Source organism: Cylas formicarius, unplaced genomic scaffold (assembly GCF_029955315.1).
Source record: "Cylas formicarius isolate icCylForm1 unplaced genomic scaffold, icCylForm1.1 PGA_scaffold_9__14_contigs__length_23061073, whole genome shotgun sequence".
Lineage (NCBI taxonomy): Eukaryota > Metazoa > Arthropoda > Insecta > Coleoptera > Brentidae > Cylas > Cylas formicarius.
The window spans coordinates 12,134,009-12,149,264 of NW_026844365.1; the positions used below are offsets into that span (position 1 = coordinate 12,134,009).

At 33.5% G+C, this 15,256-nt stretch overlaps 1 protein-coding gene across 1 annotated transcript; it reads right to left on the reverse strand.

The window, feature by feature from the left end:
- Window positions 1-11,682: 11,682 nt before the first annotated feature.
- On the reverse strand, window positions 11,683-13,721 carry LOC132707273 (uncharacterized). Its single transcript, XM_060679061.1, has 4 exons — window positions 13,475-13,721; window positions 12,055-12,219; window positions 11,849-11,997; window positions 11,683-11,750 (listed from the first exon to the last, which is right to left on the reverse strand). Exons 1-4 carry the CDS (start codon window positions 13,697-13,699, stop codon window positions 11,726-11,728), a joined length of 564 nt encoding a protein of 187 aa, XP_060535044.1. The 5' UTR covers window positions 13,700-13,721; the 3' UTR covers window positions 11,683-11,725.
- Between the last annotated feature and the right edge of the window lie 1,535 nt (window positions 13,722-15,256).

A 15,256-nucleotide genomic window follows, 5' to 3' on the forward strand; every position in this document is an offset into this window, starting at 1 on the left:
ATAATAGTTTATTATGCAGCAAGTTTAGTAAATTGAACTTTAGTCACGATTTTGATTTTTCATCGAAGCTTGCGTTTGTGAAACAAATGACTAAAGAAGTTTATAAACACTTATGACCATTAGTTTTTGAGTAAATTTTTGCAAAACTGCATCAATGAGATTGATATATAACATGACTATCTTCCAAACCCGTAACTGAAGTACCGGAAATGTATGAAGTGGCTCGCCACCGTGGGTAGCGAAGTTGACATCTTAAAGTGATACTTCACACGCGTTCCGTTTGTTCTTTTTGTCCGAATCTTCTTTTGAAGTGCGTCAGTTTTTCTTAAATTTAAGAGTTCCCACATGAGAGGTTAGGACCTTCGCACTGAATGCGTTCCCATGTCTCTTTTTCCTGCTCCCACACTACTACTCGGCAGGTGCAAAGCAATGACCCGTAAGAATACATGTTTCCATGCCAAAACTATGGACAAGATACGTTGATGACGTATTTGTTGTATGGCCTTTTGGCAAGGAGGAGCTTTTGAAATTCCTAGATCATCTGAATTCCATTCACCCAAGGATTCAATTTACAATAGAACTTGAAGAGGATAACAGTCTGCCCTTTTTAGATGTGCATATCACAAGGACCGAAGATGGACACTTGGAACACACTGTCTATAGAGAACCAACACACACTAATAGATATCTGAACGCTAAATCTCATCACCACCCATCACAGATACAGGCAGTGGCAAATACATTAATTGCTCGATCCTTCAGGCTCACAAACGAGAGGAACAGAGATAAAGAACTGAAGAAAATTAGTACCTGTCTTCGACAAAACGGATACCAAAGGCGCACCATCAGCAAGGCAATCAGTAAACAACAACAGCCACAGCAGAGAGTGCAGGACGAGACCCAAAGAAGATCGATCGCTGTCCTGCCATACATCAAGGGGGTTACTGACAAAATCGGCCGAATATTACGGAAACACGACATATCAACGGCATACAAACCTGACCATACCATCGGAGCAATACTAAGAAACCCAAAACAAAAAATTACTCTGGAAAACCAAGGAGTATACAGTGCAGCATGCGGATCGTGCAGCCTGACGTATGTGGGACAGACCAACAGAAGGATTTCAGCCAGGCTCGAGGAACATCGTTTAGCCATAAGAAACAAACAAACAACATCTGCTTTGTTTCAGCACCAACATCAGACATATATGTATATATATATATATATATATATATATATATATATATATATATATATATATATATATATATATATATATATATATATATATATATATATATATATATATATATATATATATATATATATATATATATATATATATATATATTCGGCTTAATTGTTAGTCCAATTTTATTTTATTTTTTTGAAACTTGAAAATGAGTTAATTCAAAAGAAGTGACAGTGAAGCATCCTGCATAACGACAGGTGTCACGTGATTAGGCTGACCAAGAACAATCCGTCATAATAGGTCTCGCAGACAGAGCAATAATGCTATCCGATCCAGAATATAGACCAGACGCAATTGAAAAAGCAAAACGCACACTTGTAGAAAATAATTATCCCATTAACTTAATTAATAATATGTTTAATAAACGTACTACCAACAAATTTTATAATAACGTACACAAAAATCAACATCAAAATCCTCAAAGAAAATATATATCGCTACCATATATACCTGGATTATCAGAAAAACTCCAAACCATTTTCAAGGAACACAAAATTCAAATAGGACACAAAAACTCAAAGCAAAATTCCAGTTGAAAAAAGAAGCAATATAGTATATGAAATTCCATGCTCTAATTGCGACAGTATATATATAGGACAAACAAGCCAATATTTAAAAAATAGAATCAACAGACATAAGTATGACAAAAAAAAACAAAGCAGCTCTTCATACCCATTGCGAAAACACCAAACACACATTTAATTTTCAAAAAGTTAAAGTCCTACTAACAGAACCTAACACCAAAAAAAAGAGAACTTTATGAAAGTATAGAAATCCAAAAAAGCAAAAATTCAATTAATTACAAAACCGATTCTAAAAACCTTAACAAAATATATCATTCAATTTTAAACTAACAAAATTAAATTATCCAATATAATAAAAAATAATAAAAAACATCCGTACCTGTTTCCCCCAAATTCCCATTCCAATCCGTATAAAATATTCACTGACAAATTATTTTTATTTTTAATATATTAACACAACCTCAAATATCATTAATTGTTATATATGTCACCTATACAAAATGAAATATTTTGAAAAAAATTGAAATTACGATCGAAACGTTAATAAATATTTAGAAGAATCACATTAATTGTTTTCGAGAGACCGAATACCCAAGAGAAATATATATATATATATATATATATATATATATATATATATATATATATATATATATATATATATATTCTCACGTATTGATTCACGGATGGAAAAATGTGATGACACTATATTCCGGGATATCATCCGTTCGCTCGTTGAACTCCGACTGGAATCCTGCAGACGTTTCGCCAAAATCTCACTTGGCATCTTCAATGCTCGCGCTCCGAAAACACTGTTCAAGTGTTCGCGAGCATTGAAGATGCCAAGTGAGATTTTGGCAAAACGTCTGCAGGATTTCAGTCAGATGCAGGATTTGCAGGATTCCAGTCGGAGTTCAACGAGCGAACGGATTCGTTTTGTTTGTTTTAAGATTATTTTATACAAAAGTTTAGGTCTTTTATTTATCGATTGAGGCAGTACGAAGTCTGCCGGGTCAGCTAGTAATTATATAAATGTGTAATGGAGCAGTTTTGTATTTTAGAGTAAGGAGTAGATAATAATATAAAATAGTATATTATGCAACAAGTTTGAGAAACTTCTTCACTCATTTGTTTATTTAGACACTCGCTCCGCTCGTGCCAAATGAAACTGGTGACTAAAGTGTAGTTTATCAAACTTGACGCAAATTAAGTATATTATACACAAGTGTTCCCACTTAAGAAATGTAAAATCCTTGTTTATTCTTCGATTTTGATAATTTTTTTGTTGGATAGGCCTCTGAAAAATGCACTAAAACCTTGTTTTGCTTATTGCTTTAAGTGATGGCCAACTGAGACTATTTAATAAAAGAGAGAGAAGAGAGAAGCACTATTAGGGATTAACAAAAATAAATTGGCAACCAATTCTTATTCAGGAGTACTTAGAATTTTTATATTTCAATACAGGGTGTTTGAAATATCGTTAATAATAAATTGTCAACGAATTCTTATTCGGGACTACATAAAACTATACTAATTTCCATGCAGTTCGAATACAGGGGGCTAGAAATATCGCGAGCGTTTCTCTTAAGCATTATTTTTGTAGAATGTTTGTTTATGGCTCAAATTTGATATTTTTTTGTTAGATAGATTTCACTGCAAGACACTAACGATTTTCTTAAAATGAAATATGATTGGAGAGGATTAGATATGACACTTGTTGGCGTCGACAACAAGAACGCTGTATTTTTTAATTGTAAATGATTTTTAATTCTCATCTAATAATGAAAATAGCAGAAATTTGTTTGACGTCGGCATATTGTTTCCTTTGAAAAACCAAGTTTGCCATGTCGGTCAAACTCACTTGCTAATATTTTAATTTTGTTTACATTATACTCTTCGAAAACTAAGATTTGTTGTTTTAAGATGATACTAAAAAATGAATGTCTCGTAAAAAGTCCTTTTTATCATTATTTTTGAAATTTGTTTAAATTAAAATTTACAAGATCTTAAAGTCACATACAAAATAATCGTTATTTACAAGATTTACAATATTTATTTTTTTAAAACATTAAAAACTTTGGTCATTGGTGTAGTTACTTTTAGGTAGTCCTGAATACGAATCTGTTGTCATTTTCAATTTGAAAAAATCTCTAAAAGTACTTCTAGATTTTCCGCTTCAAAAAACTGTGTCAGTTAGCCATGACTTTAGTCAATGCTATAATATCATTTCTCTTTAGTAAGATCTATCCAGCAAATTTTTTTAATCAAAATTGAGCTATAAATGAAAATTAATATAGTTAGGTTTAAGTAGTCCTGAATAAGAATTTGTTTCACACTTTGATCTTAAAGAAATCCCCAATAGCCGATATTTGACATCAAAAATTAGTCCCAGTTGGCCATGGCTTTAGGTTGATGTAAAAAGAGACATAAGGTTTTAGTGCGCTATCCAACAACAAACAAAGTTATCAAAATCAGACCATAATCAAATATTTTACAACCATGTAAAGCCTTAAGCGGAGCGCAAACAATATTTGAAGCAATTTAAAAATTGGTATAGTTGGGTTCTAAGTGCTCCTGGGTAAGAATTTTTTGACATTTATTTTTTTTTAAATCTCTAGTAGTACTTCTTTCTCTCTTCTCTCTCTTGTGTTAAATAGTCCCAGTTGAAGCAGTAAGCAAAACAAGGTTTTAGTGCACTTTTCAGAGACCTATCCAACAAACAAAAAATCAAAATAGTGCGACACGCTGTATATAATACATATATGAAAATTGATTTTAAGTTCTTTACTACCCGCATTTTCAAGTTTTAAAACTCCGAAAACCATATCATTAGGATCAAAACAATTAAATAAATTCATAAATACGTCTCAGTAGACGTTAGTAAAACAAATTGCCACGAAATTATTATATCAATATATACACAAATATAAAATTTACAAGCCTCCGCGGACCCATTAATCCGTCCCGAACCCACAAAGATGTCCCGCGATATTTATACAGGGCGTGATTTAAACAAAACACTCGCCGGAGTTGTTGCACCAACACTTTAAATCAGCTGTACCGTAAATATTGAGGAACAATTCGTCAATGTGGAAATAAAACAGTCGAACGGAACAGGACGTAGAAGCAGACGGTCCGTTCTTTACGAGTGAAACGAAAGCTTTACAATTTTTGTGTTAGCAATAAGTCCGCACACAATTTTACTGCGTAGGCGGGTAAATTTGTAGACTTAAATGGCGATCGAATAAACAATCACTAATACTGTCTCGCCTGGGATAAACTGAATCGTTTAATATATCCGTATAAGTTTAGTTAGCGATTTCTGGATATCCGATTTCAGCGCAGAGATTTGAATTTTTAAGTAATACAGTATTTGGCCAGTCTGAATTTGAACTTGTCAGACGTCAGGCATTACGTACGCAGCAGTATTTTAGATTTACCGACATACAATGGTATTTATTGTATTGTAATTGGTAATTTTAATTTTGAATTAATTGGGAATAGATTCGCTTTAATTAATCCGGATTATCGAGTGTCTACTGTAATATTAATAATAATTTCACATAAAATAAAACAAAACAATAAGACAATAATTAATTAATTAATAACTAATTACATCTTATACTTGCCCTAAAAGAAATATTCATAATAATAGTAAAAAGAAACAACAAAATGGTGGTGAGGGCAAAGGAAAGAGGAATATCAGTTAATTGTTCTTTAGACTCCCTTTGCACTTAGAAATAACAGCGTACAGTGAGTCAAAATTAATATCATAGAAGTCAGCAGCAGTTTGGTTAAAGTTTAGAAAAATTTGATATATCAGTGATTCGGTGATTGGTCCTGTGATTGTTAAAAAGGTCAGCAGTGAACTATAAGTTGGAATTAAAACAGTAGGGACGGACAGTCTATATAATTATTAACAACATTATACGCCGCCTTCATAGACGAACAAGAATCTTAGAGACTTGTAGTAACAAAAATTGATCCAACCTTCTTGGAGGATAATATCCATATTCAACAATGGGGAACTTAAATATTCCTTTTACATTTCTTTAATACATTTGTTTGTGTATAGAAATAAGGCATACCAAATATTAAAATTAAAAACTCAATATTTAAGTTGCAATAAATAATTCAAGTTGTGACACCCGGTTATTTTTTTTGAACGCGGGAATGGTCGTGACGTCATACCGCTGCTTTACGATCGATACGGTAGCATGTTATAGTGTTATTCTCAGGTTATAGGCCGAGAATTATGTTATTTACATTTATTTTTGATTCGTGTAAAGATGTGTTTGTATTTAATCTACGCCAGTTTGTATTTGTAGTTAGTGTGCTTTACATGATAATAATGGAAGCAACACAAAAACAATATTACAAATCGTGCTATCGTGTTTGAGTGCAACCCGAAGAACGCCAGATAAACTTCTTGTTCGTCTACCAGAAAATAAAAGCCGTCGTTTTTTGTTAACATTATGTTCAAGTGCCACTTTAGCCTTAACCGTGGAAACATTTTTAATTTTTCAAAGTTGCACCTATCCTACTGCAGCCTCCATATAAGCCTATTGATCTATATAAAATAAAGAACACTTTCAGTTATCAATGCCACTAGTTAAAAAAAAACCTTTTTGAATTTTAATAACTAGAAAACTTTAATCTGATTGCAATATTATTTTGGTTTAAAACTGGTGGCTAAATTTTTTATGAACATACCTTTTAGCTTTAAAACCGCGAACTTCAGATTGACTTTTTAAAAAATCGGCTTTGGTCATTTTCCAAATTTTCTTTTTGATACTTAACACAAGATAACAAAAGCAAGAGATAGGATCAAGATTAAAATTAAAAATAAAACCATCAAGACGGACGCGTTGTTGTCACAGCTGATGACGCGTTTCAAAGAGGATTTAAATTTTACAATCTTCAATTCCTTATGTCTGTTACATCGAACTACGAAGTTATTTTTTTTGTGAACTGTGGTTTTTTTAACAAAACAAACTTACTTAATTTTGTTCAATAATCAAATGGAACAAAAAATCTCTTAATATTATACACAAAAAAACTTTTGGGAAAATTTTCAGTATCAAGTGGTAAGAAAAATAATAATTTGGTAGGTAGGTTTTATTACGTTTACTACTTTTAACTATTAATAAAATTACTACCACTACAATAATCTTTAATGTAATCTTAAATGTAGATGAAAGTTAATTTTGAATTAATAGTAGTAAATAAAACTAAAATGTAGTGTTAGCTATTTTCAGATATTCAGAATTGAAATTCGTCTACAATAGCAAACACTGTTATTAACTATACACATTAATAATATTTATGTAACGTCTATATCAGTTGATTATTTTCATTTCCGAATTATAGGGTTTTCCTTTTCGACTGACTAGCTAGGGAGCGGCGCCTTTATATAACGCAGTATCTTTAATAGAGTCAGCGTTGAATATTCGAGCCGTCTTTCCGAGAGGTGATTCTGATTAGTGATTGCGCTCCGATTTCCGCATACTCGAGTATCTTACACAACAGACAGGGCCCGGTCCAGCCCATTCGACCCGTCACAATGTTATCAAAGTCATCAGCGAAATAAGTGAAGTCTGTCCTACCGTGAAAAGGTTTAAAGGTATTTCAATGGATTTTAAAACTGAGATATATTGTACAGATGAAGAATACTTTGCAAGCTAGAGATTTGTTTTTTTTTCATGAGACATATTTCGACATATTTCATATTTTACAACAAAAAAAGAGATTTTCGCATATTATAAAAAGAGTTTTTACACTCTTAAGCGGCCTTCTATCCATTTTTGAGTATGACTTTGTGCTCGGAATACTGCGTTGGTGCGGGCGATCATCATTTCGGTTACCGTCAAACCGCGTTACATTTACAAACTTATCTGAACCCGGTTATAATTTATACAATACGGACTCCGATATTAACAAAGTTGGTCACAATGGGCCGACGCCCAATACAATAACCAAAACGTCTCTCCTCGCGAACCGCTCTGCGGACGTTCTAGCGTCTCCGGAAATTACGAAACCTAGTAGGCTTTTTGTGCGGGAATAATTTAATGGAACGTTTCAATTGATTTTCAGCCAATTCCACCTGGAAATCGACCGATACGCGTCGCTGGGGCCGCTTTTCAGAGTGCGTTAAATTTTGATATTGATGGAGCTCGTCGCCTGATCCAAATGGCGCTGAACGTCTGCAAAGTTCATGAAACTACGTTTTAGAGACGTCGTTTAGTAGATATGTTTCAAACGTGTGAATTTCGAGATCCATTAAATATTAAATAAATAAATTTTTGTAAAATTTATTATTAATATTTTTTTCACCTTTGTTATCTGCTGTGTGCCCCAGAAATTCCAATATATTTGTTTATAATATTTATTTGTTTGTTGCGTGCGTCTACGATATTATATTAAATTTTAAAAACGTTTTTTTTACGCCTGTAAATTTAGAGCTTGGCGATAATTTTATGTTTGTTTTTATTTTTATATTTCTGATTATGAAATTTAAAAATTTTCTGTTCAGACAATGAACAACTTTTCACCTTTGTTATGAAGCAGCCTCCTGAAGAACTAAATGTTTTTTTTTTTATCAAATAGTGCGCTTAAGCTATATTTATATACCTGCAGTATTGCCAATTCAACTTGTAATGGATGACAATATCGTAAATCAAACACCATGTATATTAGGTTTCTGCTTTTGCGCGGTATTCTGAGTTAAAGTCTGTTCATAGATATAAGAAAGTGACTAAATGATACGAATTAAGGAAAGACCCGGGCAATCTGTAAGAATGAAATATGGCCGAACAGGTCCGTACTTTGTTTAGAATTTAATTAATTGGGGTTTTGTTAAGAAAGGTACTAAACAATATTTATTAATTTATGTATGTATTTATGTTTAAATCTAAAATAAAATTACAAATTATTTTTCTTACCTACTTAAATTAGTTAAAATTATTGTGTTGAATACACTTCCATAAGGTAGTTCTGCCACATTTAACCCCGGTTTCATCTTTTTCAAGCCTCCTAATTAAGATATCTAATGTAGGCGCGCTTTGTTCCTCGTATAACTGGTAAATTTTACGCCGTATTATATCTTGATCACTTTCATCTTCACTCGAGAAAATGTCAGCATCGCTTCTTTTTTTCCTCACTGAAATGGGATTATTCACAATTTTCCATACAGTTGATGTTGGAATTTTCGTCAATGTGGCGGTTTGTTCTAAAGATGCTTGCTTGCTGGCACCACGTTCAGTGAGAGTCAAAAAAACATTGTTTATAACTTCCTTAGTCTCAATAGAATAGTGTTTTCTACATTTGGGCCGGAGCATCTCCTGATATACATTAGACTCGCACATATTTTGCATAATTCGCACACGATTCAACACACGCTGTATTACACACGAAATAAGAATGATTACTAATAAACTTGAACTAAGTAGTATACCAAACCACAGAATACTAAACACAAGTAGGTATAAAATTATTTTCTATTACGGACCACAATTTTACCTGAATTTAAATTCAGAAACTTTAGGTAATAATCTTGTTGCATTGTATGTTAATGATGCTTGATTTAAATAAATATTATATTATTATTATTATTATTGTTTTCATTATTATTATTATTATTATTATTATTATTATTATTATTATACAAATCGGTGGACATTCTTTCCTGGGGCCATATTTCTATCAGATGTCTTTATTAAAGCGCACCATAATCTTTTACATAAAAAATATTATGTAATTCACACTACAATTTACTTCTCATATCTACCCAAGTCTCAAATTTGGAAATATTCTTCTTTGGGTTAGAAAATAGCAACCAGATTTTAAGTCAATTCTTAATTTAACCTAATCCGTATCTTTAAAAGGATAAAATTGTTGGCTTTTTCCAACTGTGACAGCATCTGAATCTATCGGCAAGTTCCACGGAACTAAATAGCTTCTTTTTTCAAACCTAATATATGGCTATAGTAGGCAATGAAACGAAGGCCAACATTGGACAATCAAATGGAATACTATGTATATTAGTCCGTTTTCTGGTTTTATTCAAAATTCTTTTGTAAACATTTTCCTATACTATCTCTTTCCTTTACGTTAGAAAATATTAATTTGAATATCACAAATTTCAAAATTTCACATTTTTATCTACAAATGTATTAGCCAACCCCTGCATAATTTTCAAATAGCTCGCTTACACAACAATATATGAAGCTTTCATAAAACGAAAAAAAGGAAAGAAGTAGGGATATGACAGTGTTATCAAAGGTATGATCTGTTCATAGATATATAAAAGCGACCAATTGCTTTTGAATGGGATTATCCAATGGTGGTCATTAACATACAATGCAACAAGATTATTAGTTTTTATTTGTGTTTTAACAAGTAATTTATTAGGTATCATGTTTCTATCCATACTTTTATCATAAAATGAGATGGAGATTTTAATGTCAGTATTTAAAAGCTAATGTATTATTTTATTTTTATTAATTTTTAATTTTATTTTTCCTGCAAATAAATTCCGATCAAAACCTTTAATTTAAATAACCTGCCATATTTTTCTGTTGAAGATGTAGGCAGCTGACTGATTGTTGTAGTTCCCCTTACATCCATTGGTCATTTCGATCAAATACCATAATATTTTTATAAAACTTCTGGATTCCTCCTGCGTCGGTTTTTGTTGACTCGAACTAACGTTTTGCCAATAGTCCTGTTGGCTTCTTAGAGCTTGACTGAAACTGGCTCGCATTTTACTCTGTACCTGCTTTTATATTGTTTGAGAGGGGCGGAGTTAAATGAGGGGTATATACGCCGTCTCGGATTCCCATATTGTGACAAGTAAAGAACTGAGTCGCGGTTAAGATCTTGTTTGCATAGTCGTAAAACTATCTCATTCCGAGTCATTAAACCCAGAATTAAAACACCTTACCACTGCTCTTCTCTCTAATAATTTCTACATTAAAGATATTAAACGTTCCTTCACAAAATACACTTCACCACAACCTTCCAATAGCAATCAAACCTTCTTTAGATTCAAAATATCACTGACCACATATCAAAAGTTCTAAAGAAATATACCGTCAAAACCGCTTGTCCCAAAATCTCTCAACATCTTCGATCCGTCAAGGAAAAAATTCCATTTGAGATGCCAGGAGCTTACAGCATTCCATGCATATGCGGCAAAGAATACATTGGAGAGACCGGACGAAAAATATCAACTAGGCTCAAAGAGTAGACAGACTAAGACAAATAAACTCATCAGCAGTTGCCGAACACAATCGCGAAACCGCACATAAAATTTTCTTCGATAAAACTAAAATTCTTGCATATAATGAATTCTTCTACTAACGGAAAATCCCAGATTCTATAGGAATCTATAACCAACCAGTCATCCGAGACGGTGTATATGCCCCTCATTTAGCTCCGCCCGTCTCAAACAATATAAAAGCAGGTACGGGGTAAAATACGAGCCAGTTTCAGTCAAGCTCTGAAGAAGCCAACATGATGATTGGCGAAACGTCAGCAAGTTCGACTAAGCAATCAACAAAAACCGATGCAGGAGGAATCAAGAAATTTTATAAAAATTATTACAGAAGCCGGAGGAAGTTTCTTTGAAAAAAAAACATATATTTTTTATATTTAGTACGCAATCTGGAACTCTCCTTACTTTCTCAATGTGGCCGCCAGGGGACAAACACCGAATGTTAATTATGTTCTACTTACTTCAAAAGTTTAAATGACGTTGGATAATCCTTCACATACTCTATTTTTCTTTCATATGTATGATTGCTTCAGGCTGTGGTACAAAAAAAATTGAAAACTTGGGATAATTGCGAGCGGATATGCGATTTTTACAATTTCGGTCGACGCGTGCAAAATAAAATAGAAAACTAAACATTAAAATTTTATTTTCACGCCATACTGTGCTGCCCGGCTACCCGAAGGATGGCTGCTTCATCCTAAATAAATAAATAAACAAAAATGTTTTACTGGTATAGTTTCATTGCGGTAGTACTGGTTTTTAATTAATTCAACAATATTACAGTGAAACGTTTACTTTTGAGTGACTTCGACTTCAGTGTCGGCGCAAAATATGTGTTCGTCGTCGCCGTCGTACAAGTTGAGGTGGATCATCAGTCGCCCAAACATGGGCGGCGGTTTAAATTGCTTTTCCAAAATCTCGAATTTGTCTAAAGTATACTCTCCCTAAAACGTATTGTGTTTGATCTAGATTTATTTCTTCAAAGATATGTCTTTCATTACCGCCGGTGAGTCGCAGAAGTTGGTCAGTTTGGGTTCGATGGCGTCCCTTACCGAATTCCATGCGTCTTCTGCGTATTCCTTCAGCAAGTCACACAAGACTCCCTCGTCGGTGTACACGTCAGTCTCCCAGTCGCTGTTGCTGTATTTGTCAGTTTGGAAGGTGTACTAGAAGTAGGGTAGTTACAAGAAAACCTGACATCCACAGGCTGTAGAACTTGAACTCTGAACAAGGCAACAGTATGTTTTAGAATGCTGCCTGAAAATTGGCTCGGAAGAAGCCAGAAGTACGTTTGGCAAGATAGAGTAAATACACGACGCGGAAGAAATCCAGAAGAAATGTACTTACAATACAGCAATAACAGATCTACACGATCTTCAGTTGAGGAAAAATCATGGCATTTTCAATTATTTTCATCACATCACCAAAGCCATTATTTTTTCGAATTCACAAAACGTATATTTGCAAATTTGGAATTGAAACTAAATCTAATTATCTCTTTCTGGATGTCAAAAGCAAGATATTTGCAAGACTTGGAAGGCTGACCTTAACGAACTAATTCACATTTGGATATGCCTTGATATTATAAGTTAGCTCTGAACAGCAAAGAAGTCACTATTTTGTCTCACTTAGAACTAACCACAATTGTTTTTATTTTTATCTCATCGCTGGTGGCCTGTCTATCAAGGTCATCAAGGTTTTTTAAAAAATATCAAAAATTACTATTTACATTCAGATTGTAACAAACCAGTTCTTTTGAGAACCACAACTCCACAATTATCATCAAAATAGTTGTGCAGTTTTATGAGTAATATTTTTATCATCACCAAGTATTTACAAGGGCATACAACTTAGGCAAGGTGAACCAGCGACTTGCATATATCGTATCCTTCGGGTACTAGCCAGAATAGTTTTAAAGTACTAGCCAAAAATAATTTTTATGATTTTAAATAAAACACCCTGTCAATCAGTAAGTTTCAATTAATATTTTCATATTTCAATTTGTCAATCTGTCACCGTGAAGATCTTACTTAAGTAAATTTAATTTTCGTATATCCTGTTGGAAGGTGACAAGTTCATTATAATGTAGATATACTAATTAGAGTAAGCGTAAAAACAAATTGCTTATAGTAACAAACATTATCAATACTACAAAGTGTTTTTAAAATATTTTTTAGTGCAGGAAGTCGTTAATGTTTTTTTTGTTCTACTTTATTATCAGACAATTTAACGGAACGAAGTTTTCCATGTAATAAACTCGTTTTTGACAGTTTTTTCTCCAGCCCTCGGGGCTGAAAAAATCTATCCCTAAAATATTAGAAATACTGTATTTAAAAAAAAGGGGGGTTTCAAATAGTACCTATAGAGGCAAACTGTCAATTCTCGTCCTCAAGAATAATGTAGTTTTTAATTAAGCCTTACCGTGATGTCGCGATTCAAGGGTCTGGTCGCCTCTATCCTGGCAGAAAGGACCTTGAAACCATCGACTGTGTCCAAGTACATGTCGCCCTGTATCGGATTTTTGCCGTTCGCGGGACAAATGTTCAGATTGACGACTTTAATGGAGGCTGGTGGACTGCCGCCTTTCTGACAACAGACGAGACAAATTTGGAACGTCACAAAAGTTGTGAATTTCCCGAAGAACATGGCTGCGTTTGATGCGGAAAACGCAGTCCATGTTTTATATATTAGCCTGGTTTGTGTTTGTTTTTTTTTTATTGAGGCGACCTTACACCGAAATAACGTATAATTTTGAGTGAATAACAACAGACAAGGTGGCGTTACATGACTTTTCCGGACGTTCCGGAAAGTATGGTTGTGTTTTACTCAGTGCATTGTTCTGTACAATGTATAGTCGAACCAAATTTAATAACCAGCATTTAAAAATATTGAGATTGAAATACGCAAAAATAATAATAAAATAGTAATTGACATTGAGAAAAGTAATATTACATCCATTATCGTATATTATGCAACAAGTGCGGTAAACGACATTTGACTCACGAGTTTATCAAACTGGTGACTTAAAATGTTTACGGAACGTGTTGCATACTATACTTTTTCTACGACCGTTAGTTTTTGGGGAAACTTTTGCAAAACAACACGAACATGATCGTCAGAATTGGCAAACGTCAAAATTCAAGGCGTGGGAAATATCTCCGAAAACACCCTATTGCTCCCGTGGGAGCAATCTGAGGTAGTAAAGTGACGCTTCCCGCACGCTAGATCGGTGTGTAATTAGGTATTTTACATTTATTGTGATTTTATTTTGAATATATGCCAAAATTTATTTCTTTAAGAAACTTCGCAAAGAGTTAAGTTTTCTTCAGCGTCGGTGACGTGACTAAAGAGAGATTTGATTGGCTATGGTGACGTCACATGTCAGAATTTGGTTGATTACGTTGGGTCGATATAAAATAATAGTAATCTACAGACAGTATTTTGAGTGACCTTTATTATATCGAATTTACACAAATTAATAAAGAAACACAAACACAAATAAGAAGGAAATCTCTACCTTCATCAAATTAGTCTTCAACCATTTTCTGCAAACAAATTTTGCTTTTTCTGTGTAAAATATGTCTGAATTCACATGATTCTTTTATAGGCTAGTATCATTTAAGTATATGTAGTGTGTTAAGTGGGGTAGTCTTAAAAACTGGCTGCTCATCAAACGTATGTTTATTTAAACAGTCCTAGATAAGGGGTGGTTTTTTTCGATGTATAGAACTTTAAGTTGTAATAAAACAACGACGGATTATTCGATTGACATGAATTTTATTTATCCGAAAGATAATCTTGTGGCATTACATTTTAAATATGATTTCTGGCATATGACCGCCACGGCTGGCGCGGATGTAGTCCAATCTGGACGTCCAATTTTCGATGACTTTTTCCAACATTTGTGGCCGTATATCGGCAATAACATGGCGAATGTTGTCTTCCAAATGGTCAAGCGTTTGTGGCTTATCCGCATAGACCAGTGACTTTACATAGCCCCACAGAAAGTAGTCTAGCACACAAGATCTTGGAGGCCAATTCACAGGTCCAAAACGTAAAATTAGGCGGTCACCAAACGTGTCTTTCAATAAATCGATTGTGGCACGAGCTGTGTGACATGTTGCGCCGTCTTGTTGAAACCACATCTCATGGACATCATGGTTATTCAATTCAGGCATGAAAGAGTTAGTAATCATAGCTCTA